This window comes from Tupaia chinensis, unplaced genomic scaffold, assembly GCF_000334495.1.
Source record: "Tupaia chinensis unplaced genomic scaffold, TupChi_1.0 Scaffold144982_1, whole genome shotgun sequence".
NCBI classification, from domain to species: domain Eukaryota; kingdom Metazoa; phylum Chordata; class Mammalia; order Scandentia; family Tupaiidae; genus Tupaia; species Tupaia belangeri.
Window position 1 is genome coordinate 577,561 of NW_006204841.1, and position 23,486 is coordinate 601,046.

General features: G+C 39.7%; 2 protein-coding genes across 2 annotated transcripts in view; both read left to right on the forward strand.

Annotated features, from left to right (window-relative positions):
* The first annotated feature begins 989 nt into the window (after positions 1 to 989).
* Positions 990 to 6,478, forward strand: LOC102482820 (centrosomal protein of 135 kDa-like). The gene is made up of 4 exons (XM_027767954.1): positions 990 to 1,029; positions 1,490 to 1,647; positions 3,342 to 3,532; positions 6,438 to 6,478. Exons 2-4 carry the CDS (start codon positions 1,535 to 1,537, stop codon positions 6,476 to 6,478), a joined length of 345 nt encoding a protein of 114 aa, XP_027623755.1. The 5' UTR covers positions 990 to 1,029; positions 1,490 to 1,534.
* A 39-nt stretch (positions 6,479 to 6,517) lies between these two features.
* Positions 6,518 to 23,486, forward strand: part of CEP135 (centrosomal protein 135) — an 80,151-nt gene continuing 63,182 nt past the window's right edge. The window contains exons 1-7 of the mRNA XM_006167693.3: positions 6,518 to 6,553; positions 7,015 to 7,172; positions 8,865 to 9,055; positions 11,203 to 11,370; positions 14,713 to 14,854; positions 17,117 to 17,201; positions 21,805 to 21,933. Of these exons, the coding sequence (XP_006167755.1) occupies positions 7,060 to 7,172; positions 8,865 to 9,055; positions 11,203 to 11,370; positions 14,713 to 14,854; positions 17,117 to 17,201; positions 21,805 to 21,933 (828 nt within the window). The 5' untranslated portion in view covers positions 6,518 to 6,553; positions 7,015 to 7,059. The remainder of the gene's footprint in view (positions 6,554 to 7,014; positions 7,173 to 8,864; positions 9,056 to 11,202; positions 11,371 to 14,712; positions 14,855 to 17,116; positions 17,202 to 21,804; positions 21,934 to 23,486) is intronic.

Here is a 23,486-nt window from a genome sequence, read left to right on the forward strand (position 1 = left end):
TGGGTTTTTGTTGTTTAATTTGCCAGAGAGTGCATGTACTTGCCAGAGACAGAAAGAGAAAGAGGGAGAGAAACCATCCTCCAGTGGGATGTGGTCATGCCACAGTCCCTTCTCCTTCTCACCATCCTACCGGGATCTTGGGCACATGCGCATGTGCGTGCACACACTCACACACACGTGCCTACCATGTTTTTCAGGCCACTGGGTCTGGGATTTTTTTTTAACTTTATTTTTATTTTTATTTGATGAGGGAGAGGGAGAGAGAAAGTGAGAAAGCAAGCCACCAGATCTGGGACTTGAACCATGGTTGGCCATGTTGGATCTAGCTCCTTTAACTACTGGGCCAAGGGGCAGGCCCCATTGTGGTTTTAATTTCTATTTCCCTGGTGACTAATATTGAATACCTTTTCGTGTGACTATTCCCTTTCTGACATCTTTTAAAAGATATCACCTATTCAAGTATTTGGCACAACTAAATTTTGTTTTAATTTTTTTGAAAACTCATGATAGAGCATATGCATGCACGAGAGAGAGTGCAAGTTAGAAGCAACCCTGTGCAAGACTAGATCATGCCACATTCCCTTTCTTGAGATCCCCTAGCCTGCCGGTGTCCTGGGCACCTGCTGCTATGTCTTCAGTCTGTGGTGCTGCTCATTGTGCCCTAGAGGCTGGGCCACAAGTGAACTGTCATTTTAGCCCAAATACATTTCTTACTGGGTTATTTGCCTTATTACTGAGTTGTAAGGGTTTCTTTTGTAATCTGCATACAAATCCTTTGTCAGATCCTGGGAATATTTTCTCCCACTCTTTAGTTTGCCATTTCGTTTTCTTAATGAAATATTCTGATGAACAGACATTTAAAATTTTTGTGCAATCCAGTTTATCAAGTTTTTGTTTCTGTTTTTATGTTTAGTGCCTTTAAAAGAACCCTCTCAGGACCAGCAAATGGCGTAGTGGTTACGTCACTGGACTCCCACATAGCCGACTGCGGTTGAAGTCCCGGGCCCAGGGGCTTCAAAATCATGCCGGGTGCGTGTGCGTGCATGCCCAAGATTCTAGGATGAGAATGGAGAAGGAACTGCAGCCTAGCCATCCCCACTAGGGATGATTTCTCACTTTCCCTCTCACTGTCTCTGTCTCTCTAACTAGCACATGCTCCCTAAGGGAAAACCCCCCCTTTTTTTTTTCTTAAAAAAAAAAAAGGCACCTCAGAATTCTCTGCCTACCCCAGGGGCAAGAGAATCTTTGTTTCCTTCTATCTCCTTTATTCTTTTAACTTTCACATTTAGGTTTATGAAGAGATGCTTGTTATAATGCAACAATGTAATTATCATACGCATTGGATTTAAATCTATCTAAATATTCTAGAAAGCTGTGTATCTGAAGAGAAACAAAAAACAATTACCTCAGAGTAAAAGAATCTTTTCCTTCTTACGGTGAAAAAACAATAATAGCTAAAATAATATAATGATGTTTCATTTTCCTTTAGGACTTTAATTTTTGGAAGTGAATAGAACTGGTTTTGGAAGACAAGATGACTACAGCTGCAGAAAGAAAATATATTAATATCAGAAAGAGATTGGATCAGTTGGGATACCGCCAGACTCTGACAGTGGAGTGTCTACCGTTGGTAGAAAAACTTTTCAGGTGAAGATAAAAACACAGTTCTAAGACTGTAGGACCTTAATCCACTTACCTATTTTCTGATTGAACTTCATGCTTCAGTTAAAAAAAAAAGAATTGGGAGATTTTTGAAAGGTCCTTGAGTCATCTGAAGCCCATCTGTTCTGAGACTCTACTCCCTAGTCTGCAGTCTAGGCCTTCCATATTGCAGAGCTCCCGGGGTCACCATGCAGACTGTAGTGTTCCAAGTAAACGTGTCACAGGGTGTTCTTTGTGGTAGAATGACGGTGTTGGGAGTTTCCAATTTTGGGAGACACTTTTCCCTTGCGTTTTGTGCTGTCTCACTGGCATTTTATTGCTCTTATATTAACTGTGGTTCTCTAATATGTTATTGTCATTACTTTAGCTGTTGAATGTTAGAGTAAATGAAAGGTTGTTTGTCTCCTTTTTTCCCTTTCCACAATAGCTGTATTGGAATGGTGTGAGAATGGAACATGAAAGTCATCGAGGCTTTTCTTTTTTTAGATTTTTGCTATAGGGCGCATGCACTTGCTGGAGAGACAGAGAGACAGAAAGTGAGAAATCACCCTGGGGAGGATGGCCACACTGCAAACCCTTCTCCTCCATTCTCCTTTGGGGTTTTGGGGGATTTGGGGCACGCACGTGCACACACACACACACACACACACATACACACATGCCCTGCATGAGTTTTAAGCCTGCAGGTCAATCGAGTATTTGAGGTCCAGTAACGTAATCATTATGCCATCTGCTGATGTGTGCGTGCGTGCCCAAGATCCCAAGAGGAGAATGGAGGAGAAGGGATTGCGGTGTGTCCATCCCTCCTGTGGGGTGATTTCTCACTTTCTGTCTCTCTGTCTTTCTGGTGAGTGCATTGACCCTAGAGCAAAAACCTCTCCAAAAAAAAGAAATATATGTTGAGTTTAAGCTACGGTGCTATAACTTGAACAAACTGTCCCAGTCCTCTATGATGAGCTTGGCCTCTCTGAGGCCCTGTCAGTAGCATGCCAGATTGCAATGCTGGAGGCCAGTGACTGACCACAGGTTAGGATACCTGGCCCAAGCAACTCTAGACACTGGAGTGGAGGGGGTGGAGGAGCCTTTGTGAACACTCCCTAGATGCCGACAAGCTGGAGGCCTAAGAAAGGTTTTCAGTGTGACCAGACCAGGCTCTGTTGTTGAGGATGCTTCTTTTCTCTTTCTTTCTCATGCATAGACTTTCTGACATGAATTTTAAAAAAAGAAAAAAAAAAAAAAAGAACTCCATGATGGTGAGGACTTTATTGTGTTACCTACTCGATCAATAAATAAATGTTCCACTGGTCCGTATTCTTAGAGGCAAGGAACTGATTTTTGTGACCCTGGTGTTTAGCATGTAGTAGACACTCAGAAAATATTTGCTCATGAGTAAGTACATTTCATAGATCCTACAGGGTCAGGTGACTGGACCTGGGAGAGGACCAAGAAGGCAGATTCAAAGGTGATTTTAAAGTGTGAATATTTCATAACTTAGAATTCATCTTGTTTTGAGGATTTTGTGATACTTTGAAATAACTTTAGTGCTCATTTGTTCTTCAAAAATTTGACCTCATTTAGCATTAACATGTATCTTAAGCCTTTTTGGAAATATATTTTTAGTTATTAGAAAATTAATGGAATGTTACCTTGAATTTACATTTTGTATTCTTTCATTTTAGTGACCTAGTTCATACAACAGAAAGTCTTCGGCAATCAAAATTATCTGCTGTGAAAGCTGAAAAAGAAAGTGCCAATTTTGATTTTGTTTTGGAACCTTATAAGCTTGAAAATGCAAGACTGAGTAGAGAAAATAATGAATTATATCTGGAGTTAATGAAACTGAGAGAACACTCAGAACAACACATTAAAGGTAAATGAGAACTTGGTAGTTTTTTATTATTATTATTTTCTTTAACTTTATTTATCTATTTATTTATTTAAGTTTTAATTTGACTGGAGAGGAACAGAGTGTGAAAAAAGTGAGAGAGAAAAAAGTGAGAAAGCAAGACACCAGGTCTGGAACTTGAACCGCAGTCAACCATGTGGGAGTCCAGCATCCTTAACTACCACGCCACCTGCCAGCCCTGAACTTGGTAATTTTTTAAATGTGATGTTTTTTCCTTTTTTGTTTTATATGTATTATATTATGGTAAAATCTAATTTTAAATCTATTAGAAAATGAAAATATGATAGGCCTTTTGCTGATTGCTCCCAAAATAATGTAGGGTATGTTGAAGAGTTCCTGAGAAGGAAAATAAATACAGCATTCTGTGGCTGTATTAGTCTTCACATATGTGGATTACATTTTATTTTTTCTTTTTCCCAAATATTTGTGGACTGAATGAAAGCTGCTGGGAAAGGAGGGAGCTGGGGCAAGTCATGAAAATCTTTTCCCTCATAAACTGGGATTTTTTTTTTAAAGAATAATTTTATCTATCTTTATTAGTATTATTATTTTCCAATTTGGTCAGAGAGAGAAAGGGAAAGTGAGAAAGCAAGCCATCAGGTCTGAGACTTGAACTGCACTTGGCCATGTGGGAATCCAGCACCTCCTACCACCGTGCCACCTGCTGGCCCCTGTGGATTACATTTTTTAAATTAAAATTGCTATAGAGAATATTAAATGCTGGAACTGGAGAAGTGTTTTTAAAACAGCTTTTCCCTTAAAAATAAGAGTAGTAAAAGTAAAAGCCATGTATTACTTAATAGTTGGTCTTGGGTCCAGCAGATAGCGTAATGGTTACGTTGCTGGACTCCACATAGTAGACCACAGTTTGAGTCCCAGACCCAGTGGCTTAAAACTCACACTGGGCACATGTGTGTGCATGCCTGCCCAAAATCCCAAGAGGAGAATAGAAGAGAAAGGATTGCAGGAGCCACCGCTGTCCTGCCTTCTCTCCCCGTAGTTCCCCTGTGCCTGCTCTGAACCTCATGGGAATGGGATCTCACAGCGTATGTGTGTGGCTTCTTTTGCTCAAATGTTTCTGAGTTTCATCCATGTTGTCGACGTGTGTTAATATGTCCTTCTCTTTGATCTGTGAGTAGCTTCTCATCGTATAGATGTCATATTTAGTTTAACCCTTCTGCTGTCATTGGTGCTTAGGCTTCCAATTTCTGACTGTTACGAATATGGCTTAAACATTGCTGTAGAGCCTCCTGGACTTTTTTCATTTCTTTGTGTAAATACGAAGGAGTAGAATTACAGGATTAAAGTGTACAAGTGTGTTTTAACCTTATAAGATTGCGCCATGGGGCCAGCAGGTGTCATGGTGGTTACAGGCACTGGACTTCTACATGGCTGACCACGGTGCAAGTCCTGGACGTAGTGACTTGCTTCCTCACTTTCTGTCTCTTTCTCTCTGTGTCTCTCTCTGATCAAACTGGAAAATAATTAAAAGAAAAAGTCAAATAATTCTTTTTTAAAAAGCATATTAAAATTGTTTTTTAAAAAGTGGTGACAGGTGGTGTTGTTGCGCTGGACTCCCATGTGGCTGACTGATTTGAGTACTGCACCTGGCGGCTTGCTTATCTCTGTGTGTCTTTGTCTCTCTGGTGAGTGCATGTGCCTTGTAGCAAATTAAATAATAATAATAATAATAATAATAATAAATACAATCAAGTAAATAATTAAAAAGAAAAAAGAAAGTACCAGATATTCTCTAAAATGATTTTACACACCTGTCAGTAATGTGTGGAAATTCTAGTTGCCCCAAATCTTTGCCAACATTTGGTATTGTTAGTTTTAATTTTAGCTATTCTATTATGGGCATAATTATACTTCAGTGTGGGTTTTTGTTGTTTAATTTGCCAGAGAGTGCATGTACTTGCCAGAGACAGAAAGAGAAAGAGGGAGAGAAACCATCCTCCAGTGGGATGTGGTCATGCCACAGTCCCTTCTCCTTCTCACCATCCTACCGGGATCTTGGGCACATGCGCATGTGCGTGCACACACTCACACACACGTGCCTACCATGTTTTTCAGGCCACTGGGTCTGGGATTTTTTTTTAACTTTATTTTTATTTTTATTTGATGAGGGAGAGGGAGAGAGAAAGTGAAAAAGCAAGCTACCAGGTCCGGGACTCGAACTGCAGTCAACCGTGTGGGAGTCCAGCATCCTTAGCCGCCATGCCACCTGCTGGCCCCTGCGCACAGGATTTGAACCACATGGTTGGCCATGTTGGATCTAGCTCCTTTAACTACTGGGCCAAGGGGCAGGCCCCATTGTGGTTTTAATTTCTATTTCCCTGGTGACTAATATTGAATACCTTTTCGTGTGACTATTCCCTTTCTGACATCTTTTAAAAGATATCACCTATTCAAGTATTTGGCACAACTAAATTTTGTTTTAATTTTTTTGAAAACTCATGATAGAGCATATGCATGCACGAGAGAGAGTGCAAGTTAGAAGCAACCCTGTGCAAGACTAGATCATGCCACATTCCCTTTCTTGAGATCCCCTAGCCTGCCGGTGTCCTGGGCACCTGCTGCTATGTCTTCAGTCTGTGGTGCTGCTCATTGTGCCCTAGAGGCTGGGCCACAAGTGAACTGTCATTTTAGCCCAAATACATTTCTTACTGGGTTATTTGCCTTATTACTGAGTTGTAAGGGTTTCTTTTGTAATCTGCATACAAATCCTTTGTCAGATCCTGGGAATATTTTCTCCCACTCTTTAGTTTGCCATTTCGTTTTCTTAATGAAATATTCTGATGAACAGACATTTAAAATTTTTGTGCAATCCAGTTTATCAAGTTTTTGTTTCTGTTTTTATGTTTAGTGCCTTTAAAAGAACCCTCTCAGGACCAGCAAATGGCGTAGTGGTTACGTCACTGGACTCCCACATAGCCGACTGCAGTTCAAGTCCCGGGCCCAGGGGCTTCAAAATCATGCCGGGTGCGTGTGCGTGCATGCCCAAGATTCTAGGATGAGAATGGAGAAGGAACTGCAGCCTAGCCATCCCCACTAGGGATGATTTCTCACTTTCCCTCTCACTGTCTCTGTCTCTCTAACTAGCACATGCTCCCTAAGGGAAAACCCCCCCTTTTTTTTTTCTTAAAAAAAAAAAAAGGCACCTCAGAATTCTCTGCCTACCCCAGGGGCAAGAGAATCTTTGTTTCCTTCTATCTCCTTTATTCTTTTAACTTTCACATTTAGGTTTATGAAGAGATGCTTGTTATAATGCAACAATGTAATTATCATACGCATTGGATTTAAATCTATCTAAATATTCTAGAAAGCTGTGTATCTGAAGAGAAACAAAAAACAATTACCTCAGAGTAAAAGAATCTTTTCCTTCTTACGGTGAAAAAACAATAATAGCTAAAATAATATAATGATGTTTCATTTTCCTTTAGGACTTTAATTTTTGGAAGTGAATAGAACTGGTTTTGGAAGACAAGATGACTACAGCTGCAGAAAGAAAATATATTAATATCAGAAAGAGATTGGATCAGTTGGGATACCGCCAGACTCTGACAGTGGAGTGTCTACCGTTGGTAGAAAAACTTTTCAGGTGAAGATAAAAACACAGTTCTAAGACTGTAGGACCTTAATCCACTTACCTATTTTCTGATTGAACTTCATGCTTCAGTTAAAAAAAAAAGAATTGGGAGATTTTTGAAAGGTCCTTGAGTCATCTGAAGCCCATCTGTTCTGAGACTCTACTCCCTAGTCTGCAGTCTAGGCCTTCCATATTGCAGAGCTCCCGGGGTCACCATGCAGACTGTAGTGTTCCAAGTAAACGTGTCACAGGGTGTTCTTTGTGGTAGAATGACGGTGTTGGGAGTTTCCAATTTTGGGAGACACTTTTCCCTTGCGTTTTGTGCTGTCTCACTGGCATTTTATTGCTCTTATATTAACTGTGGTTCTCTAATATGTTATTGTCATTACTTTAGCTGTTGAATGTTAGAGTAAATGAAAGGTTGTTTGTCTCCTTTTTTCCCTTTCCACAATAGCTGTATTGGAATGGTGTGAGAATGGAACATGAAAGTCATCGAGGCTTTTCTTTTTTTAGATTTTTGCTATAGGGCGCATGCACTTGCTGGAGAGACAGAGAGACAGAAAGTGAGAAATCACCCTGGGGAGGATGGCCACACTGCAAACCCTTCTCCTCCATTCTCCTTTGGGGTTTTGGGGGATTTGGGGCACGCACGTGCACACACACACACACACACACATACACACATGCCCTGCATGAGTTTTAAGGCTGCAGGTCAATCGAGTATTTGAGGTCCAGTAACGTAATCATTATGCCATCTGCTGATGTGTGCGTGCGTGCCCAAGATCCCAAGAGGAGAATGGAGGAGAAGGGATTGCGGTGTGTCCATCCCTCCTGTGGGGTGATTTCTCACTTTCTGTCTCTCTGTCTTTCTGGTGAGTGCATGCACCCTATAGCAAAAACCTCTCCAAAAAAAAGAAATATATGTTGAGTTTAAGCTACGGTGCTATAACTTGAACAAACTGTCCCAGTCCTCTATGATGAGCTTGGCCTCTCTGAGGCCCTGTCAGTAGCATGCCAGATTGCAATGCTGGAGGCCAGTGACTGACCACAGGTTAGGATACCTGGCCCAAGCAACTCTAGACACTGGAGTGGAGGGGGTGGAGGAGCCTTTGTGAACACTCCCTAGATGCCGACAAGCTGGAGGCCTAAGAAAGGTTTTCAGTGTGACCAGACCAGGCTCTGTTGTTGAGGATGCTTCTTTTCTCTTTCTTTCTCATGCATAGACTTTCTGACATGAATTTTAAAAAAAGAAAAAAAAAAAAAAAGAACTCCATGATGGTGAGGACTTTATTGTGTTACCTACTCGATCAATAAATAAATGTTCCACTGGTCCGTATTCTTAGAGGCAAGGAACTGATTTTTGTGACCCTGGTGTTTAGCATGTAGTAGACACTCAGAAAATATTTGCTCATGAGTAAGTACATTTCATAGATCCTACAGGGTCAGGTGACTGGACCTGGGAGAGGACCAAGAAGGCAGATTCAAAGGTGATTTTAAAGTGTGAATATTTCATAACTTAGAATTCATCTTGTTTTGAGGATTTTGTGATACTTTGAAATAACTTTAGTGCTCATTTGTTCTTCAAAAATTTGACCTCATTTAGCATTAACATGTATCTTAAGCCTTTTTGGAAATATATTTTTAGTTATTAGAAAATTAATGGAATGTTACCTTGAATTTACATTTTGTATTCTTTCATTTTAGTGACCTAGTTCATACAACAGAAAGTCTTCGGCAATCAAAATTATCTGCTGTGAAAGCTGAAAAAGAAAGTGCCAATTTTGATTTTGTTTTGGAACCTTATAAGCTTGAAAATGCAAGACTGAGTAGAGAAAATAATGAATTATATCTGGAGTTAATGAAACTGAGAGAACACTCAGAACAACACATTAAAGGTAAATGAGAACTTGGTAGTTTTTTATTATTATTATTTTCTTTAACTTTATTTATCTATTTATTTATTTAAGTTTTAATTTGACTGGAGAGGAACAGAGTGTGAAAAAAGTGAGAGAGAAAAAAGTGAGAAAGCAAGACACCAGGTCTGGAACTTGAACCGCAGTCAACCATGTGGGAGTCCAGCATCCTTAACTACCACGCCACCTGCCAGCCCTGAACTTGGTAATTTTTTAAATGTGATGTTTTTTCCTTTTTTGTTTTATATGTATTATATTATGGTAAAATCTAATTTTAAATCTATTAGAAAATGAAAATATGATAGGCCTTTTGCTGATTGCTCCCAAAATAATGTAGGGTATGTTGAAGAGTTCCTGAGAAGGAAAATAAATACAGCATTCTGTGGCTGTATTAGTCTTCACATATGTGGATTACATTTTATTTTTTCTTTTTCCCAAATATTTGTGGACTGAATGAAAGCTGCTGGGAAAGGAGGGAGCTGGGGCAAGTCATGAAAATCTTTTCCCTCATAAACTGGGATTTTTTTTTTAAAGAATAATTTTATCTATCTTTATTAGTATTATTATTTTCCAATTTGGTCAGAGAGAGAAAGGGAAAGTGAGAAAGCAAGCCATCAGGTCTGAGACTTGAACTGCACTTGGCCATGTGGGAATCCAGCACCTCCTACCACCGTGCCACCTGCTGGCCCCTGTGGATTACATTTTTTAAATTAAAATTGCTATAGAGAATATTAAATGCTGGAACTGGAGAAGTGTTTTTAAAACAGCTTTTCCCTTAAAAATAAGAGTAGTAAAAGTAAAAGCCATGTATTACTTAATAGTTGGTCTTGGGTCCAGCAGATAGCGTAATGGTTACGTTGCTGGACTCCACATAGTAGACCACAGTTTGAGTCCCAGACCCAGTGGCTTAAAACTCACACTGGGCACATGTGTGTGCATGCCTGCCCAAAATCCCAAGAGGAGAATAGAAGAGAAAGGATTGCAGTATGGCCATTCCCCTGGGGATTGATTTTGTGCTTTCTGTCGCTCTGGCTAGCTAGCACATGTGCCATAGAGCAAAAATATCTAAAAAAAAAAAAAAAAAAAAAAATTGGTTTTTGAGCTGAAAGCAGGTTAGGATGATTTCAAAGGTTGTAGGCAAAAAGTAAGTGTACGACGTAGAGAAAATGGAGTCAGAATGGTTTAGTCTGGCTCTCTCACCTCTTATCCTATCATGTTTAAAGGCCACAGGATAAACAACTCAAGTTATTAGTTGTAGTGCACTTGTTATGTACTTGTTACTTTGCTGTTTTATCCCATTGCATAAAATTGCACATCTGCATGCACAACTGTTTGTCATTGGCAGTGAGCCACTATACCTGCAGCCCCTTTAAGAGAACAGAAGTACCCGGTCGGCCAGCTAGCCTTGTTCAACTTGGCCTTGGCTCACTGCTCATCCCTGATGCCCTTGGCTTGGCTCGGCCTTGGCTCAGCTCAGCACATGAATTTTCACTTGTGCTGTCAGCTCCCCCTGAACTCAGCCAGTAAACACCATGACATCAAGGCCTCGCATCTTTTTCCAACTCCCTGCATCTCTGCTCAACCCACTTTCCAGAGGGGGAAGACTCTTTTGCAAAACATACGGTTAGCTTATTATACATTTTTCTTATGTTCGTAGATTGTTATCTAATCACTGGCATGAATTTATACTCTTTAGCTTCATTCCCAATTTACTGAATTAAAAGCTATGATGTGGGGCTGGCAGGTGGTGTGGTTAAGGGTGCTGGATTCCCACATGGCCAACTGCAGTTCGAGTCCTAGACCTGGCGGCTGGCTTTCTTTCTTTCACGTTCTCTTTCTCTCTCTGTCTTTCTCTGGTCAAATAAATAAAATAATAACAATAGGAATTTAATTAATTAATTAATTTTTAAAAAGTCATGGTGTACTCTAGGCTCGTACAATAGCAGAAAAATGTAATTCCCTTTTGTGCTTTGTGAATTATTGTAGTTTTGCTAATAATGGTAGGAAGGGTAATAGGCTTTAAACAAAGCCTTAATAAGAATCAGGTAGAGTGTTTCAAATTGATGTGACTTATATTTTGTGAAATTTCTTAATCTTTAAAATAGTCCTTGAATCTTTTTCATTTTAAGAGTTGAAAACTACCTTGAAGAAGTGTTCACGTGAAACAGCTGATCTAAAATTTCTAAATAACCAATATGTCCATAAACTCAAACTATTGGAGAAAGAGAGTAAAGCTAAGAATGAAAAAATTCAACAACTCCAGGAAAAGAATTTACATGCTATAGTACAAACTCCCGGTAAGTCCACATTTTGTCAAAATAAATTATACACATGTACCATTTTAAAGATATTAGAGCTATTGACTGAAATAGAACTTTGAATTTTCATGCTTAGGCTTTAATGTTTGAAAAGCTCTATTGGAGAGTCATAGAAACTTCTTGATTTATTTCTGAAGATCTAGGTAGTTGGGGTTTTTTGTTTTTGTTTTTCTTTTTGAGATTTTTGCTATAGGACATGTGTACTTGCCAGAGAGACAGAAAGTGAGAAATCACCTCACAGGGGAGATGGCCAGGCCACAGTTCCTTCTCCCCCTTTCTCTCAGGATTTTAGGTATACACCTGCATGCGCCCAGCATTAGTTTTAAACAGTCAGGTCTGGAACTCAAATCACAGTTGACAATATGGGAGTTCAGTGACGTAACCATTATGCCAGCTGCTTGTCCCCAGGTAGTATTTTTTTTTTTAGTTAATTTTATTTATTTATTTATTTATTTTACTTGACCAGAAAGAGAGACAGAGAGAGAGAAAGTTAGAAAGCAAGCTGCCAGGTCCAGAACTTGAACTGTGGTTGGCCATGTGGGAGTCCAGCTCCCCGATCACCATGCCTCCAGGTAATATTTTATACATGTGCTTAGAAACTTAACTTAGTAATAGCCTTAGAGACATGTAGTCTAACATCAGGGCCCAGAGTTTTATTTTCCTAATCATGATTTTAAATTCTTTTTCTAATGTTATTTTGATTATAAAAGTAGTTTGTATTCGTTAAAGAAATTGAAAAGTTATATATTTAGTTTATTTTACAGTTCTTAGTGTTATGCCCAGTAGTTCTAAAGGAAGAAAAAAGAAAGTGGGGCACATCCAAAGCTGTAGTTGTCAGCAGGTATAGGTTGGTGGAAGAATCTCCAGGATTAGTGACAAGATCATCAAGATGTCTAACGGTGGGGTCAAGGCTGTGGAAGCAGGTGAGGCACAGGTGCTGCTGGCTGTCTAGGTAAACACTTAGGGGGCAAAGAGCACGGTGAGTGTCAAATGCAGTAGGGGGAATGGAGATTGTAGTCAGAAGAGAATCTCGGAGTTCAGTGTCTAGAAGCTAGCACAGTTCTGAGTGATGACAGTGTCCAAAGCACAGTCTTGTCATCCTGTGCCTGAAGCTGCATGGAAAAGGAGACTCATGAGAGTAGAGGGATTTTAGAACTGTAAGGCCAGGGTGGGTTAGATCTTGGAAGTAACTAGATTAAAGCTGAAAGGAGAATAATAAGGTTTCTGAGGAAAGAATGGGACCAATTTAAGAGAGACTCAAGATATATAATCAATAGAATTTAGTTAAGATTGAATGTGGTAGATTTGGAAAGAGTAATTCTTTGATTTGTGTTTTGAGTGAATGAGTTGGGTGATGGTACTATTTCTTAAGATTTGTGGTTTGAGGGCAACAGAGCAAGAGTCCACTTTGGAATGTGCTGAACATGGTATACCTACAGGACATTTGCTGACATTTTTAGTAACCAGTAGGATCTGTAAATCTGTTCTTGCAAAGTAGACCCAGATGGAGTTCAAATTTTAGAGAGAGAGAGAGAGACAGAAAGCAAGAAGTCACCTCCTGGTGAGGATAGCCACACAGTCCCTTCTTCATTCTCCTCTTGGGATTTTGGGCACGCACACACATGCCCCTGATGTGAGTTTTAAGCGACGAGTCTGGGACTTGAACTATAGTTAACTAAGTGGGAGTCCAGCAACATAACCATTAAGCCATCTACTGGTCCTGAGGGTTTTTAAAAGAAACGGAGAAAGAGCAACCAATGAGAAAAACCAGGACGTAAAGGAAGAGGAAGTCGTGGTTGGCCTTATTTAGTTGTATAACTACAATGTAGCCCAGTTTCTTTATCCTTAAAACTAGAGAACAGATGTAGACAAACCATATTAGAATTCTAATGAAGATGAAAGCAGAGGTTATGTTTGTTCTTCATGAGGATCTATTTGTTTTCCAAGTGTGGTTCTCTTCTGGCCACATGCCTAAAAATGTATATTATCCATGCATTTTTGGCTAAGACAGAATACATTCATATGTAAAATAATTTATACTCTCCCCACTTGTAAAGCTAATTAAGAAAATATCCCCAGGCCACAGGTAGTGTAGTAGTGGAGGCGCTGGACTCCCATGTGGTTGACCACTGTTCAAATCCTAGACCTGGCAGCTTGAAACTCACACTGGGCACACGTACATGCGTACCTAAAATCCTGAGAGGAGAATGGAGGAGAGGGGATCGTGGATTGCCATTTCCCCTGGGGGGTGATTTCTCACTTTCTCTCTCTCTGCCTTTCTGACGAGTGCTTGTGCCCTATAGCAAAAGTCTTTCTCTCGGGGAAAAAAAGAAAGAAAGAAAGAGAGAAAAAGAAAAAGAAAAAGAAAATATTCCCTACTGGGCCCAGCAGGTAGCATGGTGTTTGGGGCATTGGACTCCCACATGGCCAATCACAGTTCAAGTCCTGGACCTAGAAGCCTTCTTTCTCTCTTTCTCTTTCCCCCTGATCAAATTGAAGAATAATAAATAAAATTAAACAAATAATTTTTTAAAATTCTCTCTCCATTTGGGTAATAGCATGACTATATTACAGCGGATATCCCACTACATTTTAATTTTGCTACATAAATTTTAGTTACTCGTTCATCTGACATTGCATGTTAAGCATGTGTGTTTTAGTTCTCATTGCCTGAAGCACCTCATTTGACAGTTTTCTGCTAGTGATGATTTCTTGAGCTCATAATAGTGACTGCCACAAGGGACACTCAGTTTTAATCTTGCCAAAGTCCAATCCCCATCTAGTGAGAAACAGATAATCTGGGCACACCTGCCAAGTAGGCGGGCATATAAAACATGTTCTATAAATGTGTCTTGTTGGGGTTTTCAGGAGTATGTTATTTTGTTAAAGGTCAGGGTGAATATTTGCCTATGGGGGAGAAAATATTTTATTTTATTGATAACAAAATATAAATTAGAGACATACTTTTTTTTTTTTTAAATGTTTTTGATGTAGGGAGTGTGTGCTCGCCGAAGAGAGATAGAGAGAGGGAAAGTGAGAAATAATCTCTGTGGGAGTGGCCACACACAATCCCTTCTCCATTCTCCTCTCAGGATTTTGGGCACGCAGGCACACACATTTGGCATGATTTTCAAGCCACTAAGGCTGGAACTTGAACCGTGGTCACCCATTTGGGAGTCCAGCACCTTAACCACCATGCTACCTACTGGTCAAAATGTACTTTTTAGTGAAAAGGCTAAACTAGAATATTGCATCTTAAGACAATGTTTTACTGTGTTCTTAATTTTTTTAAGACATCAACTGTTTTTTGTTTTTTTTTAGGTGGCAAGAAAAGAAGTATTGCCTTTCGGAGGCAGAGAATGCAAATCGATGAGCCAGCCCCTCCCTCTGAAGTCAGTTCATACCCAGTCCCACAGCCAGAGGACCCTTACATCGCAGACCTCCTGCAGGTGGCTGATAACAGGTGCGTTAATACTTTCGTTTTCTGGAGCTGATTGAGCACGAGATTAGCTCTCAGTTTCTTAACTGTTGTATTTCTAATGTGTAACACAAAACTTTACAGACATTTAATAAATATTTTTCTAATGATAGAATGTTTTTACTGATTCGAAGCCTGGATTTCAAATAAATCCTACATCTGAGATTTTTGTCCTTAATTGCTTTAAAATGATTTAGTGCCATCAAGAACCTATTTCAGTAGAATTGACTTTGACATTTTGTTTCATTTCTAAGTAAGTTATCTTTTATAGGGATCTATATTACTTCAATAAATTCATGCCAAATGCTGGTTGATCATGAATAGATTTGTAACTAGGTTTCCAATTCATGTTCTGTGGCTTCTCTAGCCCTGTCCTTAAGTCAGAATCAGATAGGGAATCAGGTTAACTGAGACTTCACCAAGCCTCCTGGATGTGACATGCGTAGTGTTCTGTGCTCAGAAGACGAGTACGACGTCCTGCTGCTTTTGAGATCCTTGCATTCCAGTAGCGGGGGTGGAATACATGAAATGCCATTAAGAAAAGTATCAGGGTAGCTTTAAGGAGTGGTGACAGCCTCTAGGATGACAGCCAGGGAAACATTTCAAACTAGAATGCACTAGGGGCATAGGTACACACGTAACTTTTTAATTTTGTTGATTATGCAGAGAATGTAAGAGTTTTTTTCAGCCCATTATTTTCCATATAGAAATCTAAATCCTTTTTTTAGGACATGTACATTTTGTTTATATTCAGAGACATTTGTACTTTTAAATGAGCCATTTCAGACATATTCTTTTATCATAATCATTTATTCAAATACATTATTATTATTATTACTTTTAATTTGCTATAGGGCATGTGTGCTCACCCGAGAGAGACAGAAAGAGAGAGAGAAAGTGAGAAAGCAAGCCTCCAGGCCCAGGACTCAGACTACAGTCAGCTGTATGGGAGTCTAGTGTCTTAACCACCACACTACCTGCTAGCCCCAGACATACTCTTCTTGTAAACCCAGATTAGGAGAAAATTTCAGTTCTAGTAATAGCGGGGGGTGAGCTATGTTTAGAAGCTTCACTCTATGGAAAATTTTTCTAAAAGGCAGACCTGGCTTTAGGCTTTATCTTTCTCATTGAAAGTGGATTATGTCATATTGATGTAGTACAGATCTATTTGGATACTTGTAGAATTCAAGTAATTTGAACAATATCATGGTTCTGTTAGAATGGATGGGTTCCAGAAGGAGTAGACTTTTGCTGCAATTACTTGGAAGATGGCAATATTTTTTCGTATTTCTCTTCTCTCCAGGGTTGCAGAGTAGAGTTACAGTACAGGTTAGACTTGGTTAATTAGAGTGAGAAAGCACATTTTTGTCCTTTATTTCACTTAATAATGTGAATTTGAGGCTAGGCCCTCAGTTTTCTGAATTTATAAGTTAGCAGCAGTACCTCAAAAAGTTATCCTAAGGATCACAATGCAAGAGTGATATATTTTGATCGCATAATGCATCTGAGTTTGAAATCAATTACCACTCACTTTTTTTTTATTACCTTTTTTTGGAGAGGTTTTTGCTATACGTGTGTGTGCACTCGCCAGAAAGACAGAGAGACAGAGAGACAGAAAATAAGAAATCACCCCCCTGGGGGGATGGCCACGCCACAATCCCTTCTCTATCCCCCTCTCAGGATCTTGGGCACGCACACACATGCACCCAGCGTGAATTTAAGCCACCAGGTCCGGGACTCAAGCCGCGGTCGACTACATGGAGTCCAGCGATATAGCTGTTATGCCAACTGCTGGTACCACACTCACTTTATTAAATTAAATTTATTATTATCATAATCTTGTTTATATTACATTGACTCACATGTATCTTTACAGTATATTACATTTCTTTTTCCAGAATGATTACCATGCATATCAATCAAGATAAAGTCATTGCTATCCACATCATCATCAAATAGCTTTCATAATTTTTTCCAGATTATTATTATTTTTATTCTCATTTTTTTAAACATTCAATCACTATGTCATTTTTCTACTCACTTTTTTTATCTATGCTTATAAAATTAACTCTCCAAGATGCTATACTATATTTATATGGAGGCTTTAGTACCCTTTGGCACCACACCTCAAACCTGATTGAGAAGCAGGAAGTATAGAATTTATGAAAGAGACCATGTAGTTTCATTTCTTGTTATTTTGTATTTCTTAGTAAAAGTATATTTGCATTAGTTATAAATGTGTTTCAGGATTCAAGAACTTCAACAAGAAGTCTGCCAGTTACAAGAGAAGTTAGCAATGATGGAAAACGGAGTGAGAGATTATAGCAAGCAGGTAGGATTTTTGTTTACATGTGTAGTAGGGATTGAGCTGGGTATGCTTTGATTGCAAATAGAAGTAGGTTGTACTTGACATTACTGACAGTTTTTATACAGCTTTTATCGTCCTCGTCCGTTTGTTAATAGAGTTAATAATAGAATGACTTTAGATGCTTTAGAACACATAGTCCATTCCATTCATTATTCATTGGGGTGAATAGTAGTTTTTCTGGATTTTTGTTTGTTTTTCTTTTAAATGAATCATCTCTCTCTAAATATACCTTTGTAACCATATTGGAGTTTCCATCACAGGAAGCATTTTGGTGAAGTATGCTATGTTTTATAGTTTTATTTTTATCCTTACAGATTTTTGTTAGTGTGAACATGAATCTCTGGATGTTACTCTTCTGTATTGCCTTTTTTGGTGTGTGTTTAATTCTCTGTAAGCACTAATACCTCGTAAAATAGTTTTCTAAAGAAGCAGGGGATTAATGGGTGCAAAATTATACCATAACCATAACAGACTTCATCTTTTCATATTTTATGTTGATGTCTTAGCTAAATTCCAATTTGGGTAGTTAGAGGCTTGCTTTCTTTATGTGCTTACTGAAGTTTAAATTGGGTAATAAGTTTTTCACTTTCTGCTTAAACTGCATTTTTTTTTTTTTGGAGTGAAGTGATCCCTCCATACTTATATAAATGTAACATATGTTTTTATAACTGTTAAGTTTGTGAAGTACTTTGAAGATCATTTGGATAAAAATTAAAATTGTTGTAAGGTCAACCAAAAATCTTTTTGCAGAAATGTCAAAAATAGCCATTCTGCCCAGGAGTTGAATATTATTGGTAGTTTTCAGTTGATAACCACACTTTCATCACATTTTTCTCCAAGTACTTTATGAACATCAACTGGCCAGTCTTTACCATCCATGTCTGTGAGGTGGCTAAGATGTTTGGAAAAAATAGCTTGACCTTCTGATAGAAATCACCAATTTATTTTGATTAACAATTTCAGTTGAGCCTACCCTGCTGCCTAACAGTTATGTTGTTGGGATTTTTTTTTTTTTTTTTTGCTTGAGCTTACTCTGTTTTTCTTAGCACATATTCCAAATAATGCTGCTCTCAAGCTCTTTCCCCACCTATAGTAGACCCCTTCTCAGGGTGTCACCTTGTCCCAGCTTCCAGTCTCTACCTTCAAAGTTGGCAGTATCTACCCTCAGGCTCTCGGGACTGACCAGGTAGGGTGTCATCTCCCTGCTGAAGGCAGGGTTTGCCAGTGCTCTCACCAATTCCTTTGCTTATTCCTAAGGTCTTTATACTGTTATTTATTCCTCGCTTGACACATAACCATTTCACAATGATTATTATTATTATTTTTTTTTTTAAGAAAGATTTTTGCTGTAGGGTGCATGCTCTTGCCAGAGAGACAGAAAGCAAGAATTTACCTCTGGTGGGATGGTCATGCCACAGTCCCTTCTCCTCCATTCTCCTCTTGGGATCTTGGGCACGCACGCACACCCACTCAGTGTGAGTTTTAAGCCACCAGGTCAGAGACTCGAACTGCAGTTGACTACATGGGAGTCCAGCGACATAACCATTATGCCATCTGCTGGTCCCTTTTTTTTTGAAAGATTTTTGCTATAGGGTACATGTGCTTGCCATATAGACAGAGAGAGAAAACAAATCACCCCCCGGGGAGGATGGCTACACAGCAATCCCTTCTGCTCTATTTTCCTCTCGGGACTTTGGGCACACATGCACATATGCCTGTTATGAGTTTCAAGCCACCAGGTCCGGAACTCGTACCACGTCAGCCATATGGAAGTCCCACATCTTAACCACTCTGCCACCTGCTGGCCCCCCAATGATTATTCTTTTAATCTTCATAACCGTCTTATGAGGCAATACTATTTGTCATCCCCAGTATGCCTTAATGATTTTTGTCTTTTAACTACCTCCTCCTCTTGCTATTGCTTTCTTGTTTTTCCTTGTGCAGACTTTTCAAGAGAATATGTGACTCACTGTCACCATTTCTATCTTGACTTCTTCACCTCCTGCTCCTCCTTACTTTCTTGTGTCTGCTTTCTGCCTCCCAGTTGGACTAGTTAATGGCAGCAGTGACCTTAATCCCAAAGGTACTTTCTTGACCCCCTCTGTACTATTTGACCTTATTGATCATTTCTCTTTGAAACTCTTCCATTACTTTATTTTCTTTCTGATTGCATTATTTTTTTTAAGAAACCTCTTACAATTTCTATTTCTCTTTTGCTTTTTTCACTTGCCCACTCCCTGAAATGTTACTGTTTTCCAGGATTCTGTCTTTGAACCCTTCTCCTCTTCCTGTATGTTTTCTCAAGTGGTTTCATTTGCTCAGTTGGTTTAAAATATTGCCTGTGTGTTGACAGTACTCTTCAGTCTCTCAGGCTCAGACTTCTCTGCTGTGTTCCAAACCTATGTTCCTGATTTCCCACTGGGCATTCCGTTTGGAGGCTGCCCTTTGTACTCCTGTATGTGTACCAGACTTGTTATCTTCGGCTTCGAGTCTCTTCTAACTTCTGTATTTCTCTACTTTGATTGGTGCTGTCTCCGTCTACCCAAGTCCATGTTCCGTGGTCTTCCTAGATCTCATTTCCCTGCCTTCACATACCATTTACCACGGTCTGTCGGTTGTCCTGCCCAAGTACTTTTTATTTCCTGCTCTTACTCTATGCCCGTGTTTTAGTTTAGGCTCTAATTGCCTCTCATCCATTTCTGCAATAGCTCTCCCTGCCTCTGGTTCTATTCCTATTAAATGTACCCTTTAATCACAGTAACTCTAATTCCTGCCAGTTTTCAGGTTTACCATTAGCTCCCTGTATATCACGACCCAGTCACACTGAGCCATTTCCACTGCCGCAGACATACCATGTTGTTTTACACTTTCGTGTCAGTGCCTAGAGCACCCCTTTTCTCCCAATAGCAGCGTTCTGCCTTCTGGGGCGTGTTTATCTGGTAAGGCCTTCACTACGTCCCATAGACACAGACATACCACGCAAGTCACTTCAGTCCCTTCACTGTTTTGGTGGCATACACCATATCCTTTATTGAACACCATGGTATACAGCATTATTGGTTTGCTTACTCGTTTTCCCTATAAAACTGTGTATTCCTGAATGTCAGAAAACCAAGTTTTCTCCATCTTTGTGTGCCTAATTCTGTGTTCAGTAACTGTTGAATAGAACATTTGGTTTCTGTTTTGAATTTTATTGAAAAAGGAAACCAAGGCTTGAAAGTGTGGGTTTTTCCAGATTCTTGAGTGAATTAGTATTAACTACTGGTTAATAATGATCTGTGATTTTTTCAATTATATGTCTGTTGTTTTCTATGTAGATAATTAAATTTACCCCAGTTTCCTATACTGTTTTTTATTTTTTGCTTTTTGGGCAGCAGTTACATGCACACTTTAGACGGAAAGGGAGAAAGCACCCCCCAGTTCCTTCTTTCACTCTACACCCCTCTCCGTTCCTCCTTTCTGTCAGAGTTTCGGGCATGCATGCACACATACTTCGTGTGTTTTTCAAGCCACTGACACCAGGATTTGAACCACGGTTGATCGTGTGGGATCTGGCTTCCTTATCCATCTCCTGCCTAAAGGTTAAGATAGCCCTCCTATCATTTTTAATATTGAAGTTCAATAAGAACTCATTTTTTCAGTTCGTTACATTCATTCATTTGGCCCACCAGGCACTGATGTGGTTCAGACTCAGTTCCAGTTCTTAAGCATATAGGTACCTGCTAACAGTTATTTTGTTGTTGCTTTTTGTTTTGTTTTATATAAGCACAGTCTAATCTTTTTTTTTTTTTTTCATAGAGAGATTTTTTGCTATAGGGTGCATGCACTCACCAGAGAGACAGAAAATGAGAAATCACCCCCCTACCCGCAGGGGGCATGGCCAGGCCTCAGCCCCTTCTCCTCCATTCTCCTCTCAAGACTTTGGGCATACAGGCACACGTGCCAGGCCTGAGGTTTTTTGTTTGTTTTTTTTTTTTTTTCTTTTTTTGGGAGAGGTTTTTGCTATAGGGAGCATGCACTCACCAGAGAGACAGAAAATGAGAAATCGCCCCCCTACCCGCAGGGGGCATGGCCAGGCCTCAGCCCCTTCTCCTCCATTCTCCTCTCCAGACTTTGGGCATACAGGCACACGTGCCCGGCGTGAGTTTTAAGCCACCGGGTCCGGGACACGAACTGCGGTCAACTACATGGGAGTCCAGTGACATAGCCATTACGCTAACTGCTGGTTCCCCCAGGCCTGAGTTTTAAAGTCAACTACATAGTAGCCCAACTGTAACCATTATGCCATCTGCTCGTCCCACCACAGCCTAATCTTGAAGGAGGAGGAAAACCCCAAAATTAAATTAGGAAGAATCTAGTCAGTAGTAATTCTTATGCAAGCTATTTGACAGTATTTATATTGACACTTTCTGTGCTATTTTTGTTCTGCCTATGGATATGTGAGTGGGTGCAAATATGAATGCAAATCTATTGTGGAACCTAAAAAGAAGTATGTCCAAGTAAGTGTTGGTTTTGAGCCAGATAACAAACCAGATTTTAAAAATGACGGCACACCTTGTGTCTTCAGATCGAGTTGCGAGAACGAGAGATAGAACGGCTGTCAGTTGCGTTGGATGGTGGTCGCTCCCCTGATGTCCTCTCCCTGGAGACGAGAAATAAAACCAACGAGAAGCTTATTGCTCATTTAAATATTCAGGTAATGGCTTTTATGATTATTTCACTGAATATTTAAAATCCTAAGTGTTTAGAATGTTCCATGGTTTTGTCAAAGTGAGTTGTTCACTGAAGGTTATTTACAGTGGGAAAAATTAGATAGAGCCCAAGTATCCAGAAATAGGGTGCAACTATTGAAAAATAATGTTTTAAAATAATTTTCAATGAAGCGAGAATGAAAATAGATCATAATGTTAAAAATTTTAAAGAAGATTCTTTTTTGGCCGGAACCGCCATCTTCCAGTAATTAACCAAAATGACAAACACAGTGAGAAAGAGGAGAGGCACCTCATATATGTTCTCCAGGCCTTTTAGAAAACATGGAGTGGTTCCTGTGGCAACACACATGCATCTACAAGAAGGGTGATAGTGGGACCAGCAATTGGTGTAATGGCTATGTTGCTGGACTTCCATGTAGTTGACCGTGGTTCGAGTCCCGGACCTGGTGGCTTAAACTCACCCTGGGTGCATGTGCGTGTGCGTGCGTGCCCAAGATCCCGAGAGGAGAATGGAGGAGAAGGGATTGCATCGGCCATCCCCCCTCGGGGGTGATTTCTCGCTTTCTGTCTCTGTCTCTGCCTTTCTGGCAAGTGCATGCTCCCTATAGCAAAAACCTCTCCCAAAAAAAGAAAAAAAAAAGAAAAGAAAGAAAGGTGATAGTGTAGATATAGGGAATGGATACTGTCCAAAAAGGAATGCCCCCTAAATGTGACCATGACAAAACTGGAGGAGTCTACAGTGTTACCCAACATGCTGTTGGCATTGTTGTAAACAAACAGGTTAAGGGCAAGATTCTTGCCAAGAGAATTAATGTCTGTGTTGAGCATATTAAGTATTCTAAGAGCAGAGATAGCTTCCTAAAACAAGTGAAGGAAAATGACCAGAAAAAGAAGGAAGCCGAAGGGAAAGGGGCCTGGGTTCAACTGAAGCGCCAGCCTGCTCCACCCAGAGCAGCACACTCTGAGAACTCGTGGAAAGGAGCCTGAGCTACTGGAACCTAGTCTCTATGAATTCATGGCATGATAGGTGTTAAAAATAAAATAATCATCATTTTACTTTGAATAAAAGGTATATGTGTACTTTGAAAGACACTGAAAGAAAATATACCAAAATTTACTAAAAAGGCTTATCTTTGTGTGATGTGTTAACCTTTTTTTTTCTTCAAAAATTTTGTGACTCAGGACCAGCAGTTGGCATAATGGCTATGTTGCTGGACTCCATGTGGTCGACTGCAGTTCGAGTCCTGGACTCAGTGGCTTAAACTCAGACCAAGCACGTGTGCATGCCCAAGATCCTGAGAGGAGAATGGAGGTGAAGGAATTGTGTGTGGTGTGGCCATCTCCCTGGGGGTGATTTCTCACTTTCTGTCTGTCTGTCTTTGTGTTTCTGGTGAGTGCATATACCCTATAGCAAAAACCTCTCCAAAAAAAAATTTTGTGACTCTTCTATATGTAAAAAAGATTATTTTAAATATATATGTATATATGTAATTTTTTTTTTTTTTTGAGAGGTTTCGCACTATAGGGTGCGTCAGGT

Bases quoted from the DNA above. Each gene is read 5' to 3' on its own strand.
- LOC102482820 (XM_027767954.1), top strand. From the start codon at position 1,535: ATGACTACAGCTGCAGAAAGAAAATATATTAATATCAGAAAGAGATTG. The intron at 1,648-3,341 runs GTGAAGATAAAA...CTTTCATTTTAG, and splicing joins TTGGTAGAAAAACTTTTCAG to TGACCTAGTTCATACAACAG. The intron at 3,533-6,437 runs GTAAATGAGAAC...TTTTATGTTTAG, and splicing joins CTCAGAACAACACATTAAAG to TGCCTTTAAAAGAACCCTCT.